This window comes from Nerophis lumbriciformis, linkage group LG05 (genome assembly GCF_033978685.3).
Source record: "Nerophis lumbriciformis linkage group LG05, RoL_Nlum_v2.1, whole genome shotgun sequence".
Classification (NCBI taxonomy): domain Eukaryota; kingdom Metazoa; phylum Chordata; class Actinopteri; order Syngnathiformes; family Syngnathidae; genus Nerophis; species Nerophis lumbriciformis.
This window is the reverse complement of record NC_084552.2, coordinates 22,281,283-22,282,475: the sequence shown is the minus strand read 5'-3', so window position 1 is coordinate 22,282,475 and position 1,193 is coordinate 22,281,283. Positions and strand designations below refer to the sequence as shown.

At 46.9% G+C, this 1,193-nt stretch overlaps 1 protein-coding gene across 1 annotated transcript; it reads left to right on the top strand.

Annotated features, from left to right (window-relative positions):
- Window positions 1–206: 206 nt before the first annotated feature.
- Window positions 207–802, top strand: LOC133605780 (protein S100-P-like). The gene is made up of 2 exons (XM_061959077.1): window positions 207–423; window positions 594–802. The coding sequence occupies exons 1-2, from the start codon at window positions 259–261 to the stop codon at window positions 723–725; spliced, it is 297 nt and encodes a 98-aa protein (XP_061815061.1). The 5' UTR covers window positions 207–258; the 3' UTR covers window positions 726–802.
- Window positions 803–1,193: the final 391 nt, after the last annotated feature.

Genomic DNA, 1,193 nt, shown 5'->3' with positions numbered 1-1,193 from the left:
CGTGACACACCGGTTTTTGGCATGCTATAAAATCAGCACAAAGGACACAAAGAAGAAGACCACTCCTTAGCACAAGCAGAATGAACAATAAGCCACAGAATAATAAGTTGTGTATACAATGGACCTAGTTGTGGCGGTTATGATGCACATCTTAGGTAAACACTTCAACCAGGTGAAAGGCGAAGACTAGAAACTATAAAAAGAGAGTCTCCGCCAACCCTTCACGACACATCTCCTTCCCAACAACACCCGTCCAAAATGAGCTCCTGTCAGCAACCCGGGATGACCAAACTGGAATCCGCCATCGCCCTTCTCCTCGAGACCTTCAACAAGTACGCCAGTGCTGAAGGGGACAAGCGCACCCTGAGCAAGGCTGAGGTCAAGACTCTGCTCAGACAGGAGATGCCCAAATTATTAACCAAGGTACTGTCAACGTATTTCTGCTTTAGAGGACATTCATTTCAACTATTGATAATATTTAAATGTGGTCCTGTTTAAGGGTGTTTTTGCAAATGGATTCTGGGCATATGCGTTTTGAAAAATTCCTCCCTGAAAGTCCAAAGCTGATGTTTGTGTTTCACGTATATGTGCAGTGTGCAGAAGACCCAGGGATGGTGGACAAGTTTCTGGATAAGCACGGAGACGGGGACGTAGACTTCGGCAAGTTCATAAAGAGCGTGGCCGACCTCGCCTGTTTGTGCCACAGCCGCTGCCCCGGGAAGTGAGAGCGCCACCATTGAACCTGCCGCACAATCGCAATGCCCTGTTGAGGCTTTGAATAAAAACAACTTCCACAGCTGAACATGGACGTATGTTTTTGGTTTGTTCTTTGACTTCTCATGTTCATTGGCAAACTTTCTTTCTTAATCAGAATCAGATCAGAATCAGAAATACTTTATTAATCCCAGAGGGGAAATTAAGACTTTCAGCACAACCCCATCCAAGAGCAGACAAACATTACAGGGAGACAGAACAGGATCGGGTCAAAGGGAGGGGGAGGGGAGGTCCAAACTGAGGCCAAGGAAAAAAATCTCATAGCCATAGCACACACAAACACGTTACGTAGAATCAACAAAACTTGCAAAAGAGGGGAGGGAGTGGAAGCTACGGAGGTTGGCTGCTGCTGTATAAGCGCTACTCAGCCGTCCATCGCCTCTAAGGGGAATCAAACAATGGTGAAGGCGTGGGGCGGG